At 42.8% G+C, this 4,913-nt stretch overlaps 1 protein-coding gene across 2 annotated transcripts; it reads left to right on the forward strand.

The window, feature by feature from the left end:
• The first annotated feature begins 450 nt into the window (after positions 1-450).
• Positions 451-2,463, forward strand: LOC147614140 (ricin B-like lectin R40C1). Of its 2 annotated transcripts, none has more exons than XM_086780408.1 (7): positions 451-631; positions 797-916; positions 1,069-1,303; positions 1,387-1,544; positions 1,695-1,808; positions 1,939-2,185; positions 2,445-2,463. In XM_086780408.1, coding segments are annotated over exons 1-7 (990 nt in total). In that variant the 5' UTR covers positions 451-517; the 3' UTR covers positions 2,447-2,463. The 2 variants fall into 2 exon arrangements, with proteins under 2 accessions (XP_086636534.1, XP_086636535.1); XM_086780409.1 differs by lacking the exon at positions 2,445-2,463 and adding an exon at positions 2,331-2,364.
• The last annotated feature ends 2,450 nt before the right edge of the window (positions 2,464-4,913 follow it).

Below are 4,913 nucleotides of genomic sequence, written 5' to 3' on the forward strand. Positions count from 1 at the left end.
GAGGTTGAAATTGAACATCCAAACACGTATACATACCAAAGGCGTGCGCGGGTAAGTAACTACTAGAGACGGCCTAACTTTGTGACGCATTATCTAATCTTTTGGAGATGGCAGCACCGACCAATTAATGTTCTTGGAAATGACAAAAGCAACGTGAAAGGAGCCCAAAAATATGACAAAAGCAACGTGAAAGGACCACCGGGACGACGAGGGCTGCCTGGATTTGTTGATGGACAATGGCGCCAAACAGAGGGCGCTTGCACAAGCAAACAAGGACGGCGCTTGCAGCAGCGGCCGACCAGTCCGTCCACTGTAGGACGCACTCACCTTTTCAGAGCCACATCCAATAATCCAAATCCTATCCCGCATTTTTGATCACATGGGCGCACTCCATATTCCCTCCCCGCTAGCATAAAAGGACCTCCCACGTTCCGAGGAATACACCCCTTGCAATTCGTAAGCTGCTTACTTTAATTCAATTAATTAGTGCTTTTGTTTCTCCGCGGTAGCTAGCAACATGCCTGCTCCAGTTTTCTTCACAATTGCCTCCACGCAGTACCCTGGTTACAATGTTGTGCAGCGTGGGTCTCACATTGTGCTTGCTGCAGAGAATCTGGACAACCCTTTCCAGGTTTATAAATCTATGAGCTGCTCTGCTGCACATCTTGACTATAGCATGCGTCCGTGTGTGTGTTTGTGTGTGTGTGTGTGAGAGAGAGAGAGAGAGAGAGAGAGAGAGCTCTATAAATTGTACTTGTGCGCTAAGTTTCTAGTGTCGCACTGATGTTTTCTGCAGCTGTGGTACAAGGACGATTCATGGAGGTTTTTGAAAGACTCTGAAGGAAACCCAGCATTTGCGCTGATTAATAACGGATCCAAAGCGGCCCTTAAGAGCAATCTGACTGCACCGCTCAAGGTAACCAATGACAAAATTGTGCTCATTGCATTATGCATGGGACGTGCTCAGGCGGCACGTCCCACTCATCAGGACGTAGTTGGTTGCAAGAGCAAATATTACGACTATTTACGAGCTGGTAACCCCCTCCCCCCCCCCCCCTCCTTTTCCAGGTGTCGCTCCATACAGACTATGGCGCGTCGGACAGCGCCAATAACACCACACTTTGGACGTTACGCTCTGATAAGCTTGGCAGTGCCATCTCGTCCTTGGAACTGAACCTCTTGTTGGACTTGGGAGTGGGGAAGTCCCCGCCAGAAAACGGAGACGGGGTGGCCGTGATTTTGCAAAAGGCGCCAGCTAACGGCGGGACCAGTAGTACTCAGCGCTGGAAATTGAATGAGTATGGTAAGGCAAATGAAATGGAATTTTAAAATCCGTGCTGTATCAACCAAGTCTTATCATCCTGACGTGCGCCTTATATATTGCAGTACCATCCGTCTATACAATACAATCAGCATGGGTTTCCCAGATTTTGATCGTCAAGAATCCTCACGAAAATCTCACATTCCCGCCTACAAGCGGTACTATCAACGACGAGCTCACGGTTGTCGCAGTGAACTCTCAGAATCAGGATGGTGATCGAGAGGTACGTCATGACCATTAGCCCCTCTCTCTCTCTCTCTCTCTCTCTATATATATATATATATATATGAATGAATATGCGTGTCTAAGCCGTATGCCTCCTCTTTGTGTTGAAGTACACTTCTCACATGAATTCATGTGTTCGTGTTTGTAGGTATGGTATAAAGTTCCTGCTCGTGGCCGGCACGAAGATTCTAACTCTTCCTTTATAGTCATAAGCAGAAGCAATGGAAAAGCTCTGAAAGGCTCTACTAAACCAGGAGATAAGGTATCTCCATTTCATGCATGCATATAAACTACCTCTCATCTCACATAATCTTTTAGCCTCGCTTTGTGTATCATCTACTTTGTTACTAACATTTTATATAACCTTGGCTGTATGTTGCGATGACTAATAGGTCATCGCAACAGAGTTCGATCCTCTGGATGATAACTTTGTGTGGTCAGAGAATCGTAGCGTAGGCTCTCAAAGAAATTATGTTGCGATCAACCTTGCCAATGGAGATAACACACTTAGTTGGTACCTCCCCAGTGATACCGATTACCAAAATGCTGCATATTACCACCCTTTGACAGTACGCGTACCTGTAACTGCTTCAAACGTGCAGCAACAATGGCAATTCATTCCGTTTTCCTCTTCTTCTTGTGAGATCATATTCTTTCATTATATCTCTCCTTCGTTTGAATTGCAATATTTTATCAGAATGCATAAAAGTCACACACTCGGGCATGTTGTATTGATGTCTCTGAGAACTAACATACGACCGCTAATGATGCTTTTTTTTTGCAGAACAACAAATAGAAGACAACCAGACGAAAAGGGCCTCTTTAATAATGTAGCCGTTTTCACAACGGTGATTCATCATCCTTGTGTACCATCCACAATAATGATGCTTTATTACAGAAGAACAAAAAGAAGACAAACTGCCAAAAAGGGTCTCTTTAATAATACTAGTAATCTCGTTTTCACAATGGTGATTCATCATCCTTGTGTACCATCCATATGCTTGCTTGGTATGGAATAATGAAGCTATATTGTTTTTGTTATTGGAAATAGCTATTATGTCAAAAGCTTCTTGCTAAGAGAAGGACCTTTTTACATTTTTTCAAGAGCTTGCATCTATTAAAATGGCCTGTAAAGAGGGCAAGAACAGAAAAAAATGTTGATATCCACCACCACACTAGATATCATGCCTCCCTTCCTTTCTAGATTGCAGGTTGCACTTGAAACCTTCTCTTCCCATGAGAAATAATCCCATTTGTAGTAGTGTAATGTGCATCTACTGCTAATTTTGGCTACACTCTTCTTCTCTTACTCTTCCATCATAGACTCATGTAGAAGAACCAAACTAAAATCTTAAAAACAGAGAGTTAAAAACTCCTTCTCAAATCATTAAAATGGTTCTTGTTATGTGACATGTAAAACTTCTGAAAATAGTCATTAGAATCTTCTCATAATACCCATGTTATCCATAAAATATGGATACAAAACATATTCTCCTAATCAATGCTCGATTTGTTGGTCTTTCTAATTCAATGCATCAATGCTTGATTTGTTGGTGTGAGGCTCACGCTCCTGAGGTTCACGCTCATTAGGGGAAGGTTGAGGTCTCTAGGGGCCCTTTAAGATGCCATGTGATTAAAAGGTTATTAAGAAAAAGAGCCAATCGTATGATGCCATGTATACAAAAATGTTGGGTGATTAAAGGTGGTCAAAAGATTCTTTAGAAGATGCCTTTTTGTACTTTTAATTTCCAAAAAGTGGGGGGGAAAGTTTTTGAAATTTCGGACGTCCAGAACTTCTACATATGAGCTCAAAATTTGTCGGAGATTACAGATCTAGAATCTACTCGTCCAGCTCTTTCCATAGATATGTCACATGATATAGTTTTTCTCGCTCGATTTCAAATTCAATTCTGGCGGGAAACTTTGAAATTCAAACTTCTAGCCGTTTGAAGAACAAGAAGGTATCTAAATTCAAAGAAACTTAATGTTTTAACAAAAAGTCATTAAAATCATAATATGGCAGCTTAAAGGGCCCCTATAGACCTCAAGCTTCCCCTAATGCATGAGGTTTATGCTTATGAGGCTCACGCCTGTGAGGTTCACACCTCAAGAGCCACACTGAGGAGACTGAGAGGTGAAGGCACAACCCCACTTAGCAACACTCAACAAGTAGAAATATGAGGGGATCAACCTAACGAATCATTATGGATTTAGAAGCATGAGGAACACACCTTGAAGGGGGGGGAACACTGAGGAGGCCGGGTAATATTAGGCTCACATAAAACCGAAAGTCCAAGGAAAGAGAACATCGTAGTAGATAACATCAACTAGATAGTACTACAATAAGCACTAAGGTATCATATTTGGTAAGCAAGAAATATCATCAAAACTCTTGCACATTTGTTAGTGGCTCCTGCCCTAACAAAGAAACAACAACAAAAGAGAAGGGAAAACATAGAAAGGAAAATTTAAAGAAGAAGAAGAGAAAGAGGTAGGTTTTCATTGAAGTTCCCCTTGCTCAGGGAGAGCCTAATACAATCACGTGATCTACCCAAGAAAGTCTATGTGTCCTGAATGTCCACCCCCCAACATGCATACAGTAGGTGCACACTAGCTAACCCTGGCATGCCCATCTTTATAATAAAGTGCATCGGTCATCGGCTCTGACGTCCGGCTCAGCGGTGGGCATGGCAGCTTACCGGCTGTAGCTATCCGACCGACACTTGGCACATCCGGTGGGTTGTATTCCCAATCGGATGACCCGAGCCCACAATCATAGGATCATGCCACTGTCGTGCACATAACATCATGAATCGAGTGCAAGTATAGTGAAACGATTTTATGGCAACATGCTCGGGCTAGGAACCCATCAGATACAAGGCCATCCACCCATGATCATACAAAATGAAAACATAAAACCATGTGGTCACAAGAATGTTCACACTCCATTGGCATGGAGTAGACACAACGTAGACATAACACTGGCCACCATCAAAAAGATATGTCGATGAAGCTCCACTATTTGATACATGCTCATGTACCCCAAATGGCACAACACCCCGAGCTCGAATGAATGAACATGGCACATTATCTCCTAAGAAATCTGTTAAATAGCACAAGAGTGTGTGCATAAGCAACAAATTAAGCACTCTATCCACATCTAGATGATGCTGTGTAGGCTCAACAAGAACACTCAATCCATGCTCCACTGGATCCGGCATACAAGCATAATCTGCATGATCCACATTGTCTTCCAGCAAGGTGTCAAACGAAGCTGCATCAACCTCTACAAGGCTATCACCATGGATAGGCACTCCGTCTCATTGGTAATCAACATGTCAAACCAGTCTATGTCGTCATTTTGATC

The sequence above is a fragment of the Cibotium barometz genome, chromosome 42, assembly GCF_041138505.1.
Source record: "Cibotium barometz isolate CiBa-2024 chromosome 42, ASM4113850v1, whole genome shotgun sequence".
Classification (NCBI taxonomy): Eukaryota; Viridiplantae; Streptophyta; class Polypodiopsida; order Cyatheales; family Cibotiaceae; genus Cibotium; species Cibotium barometz.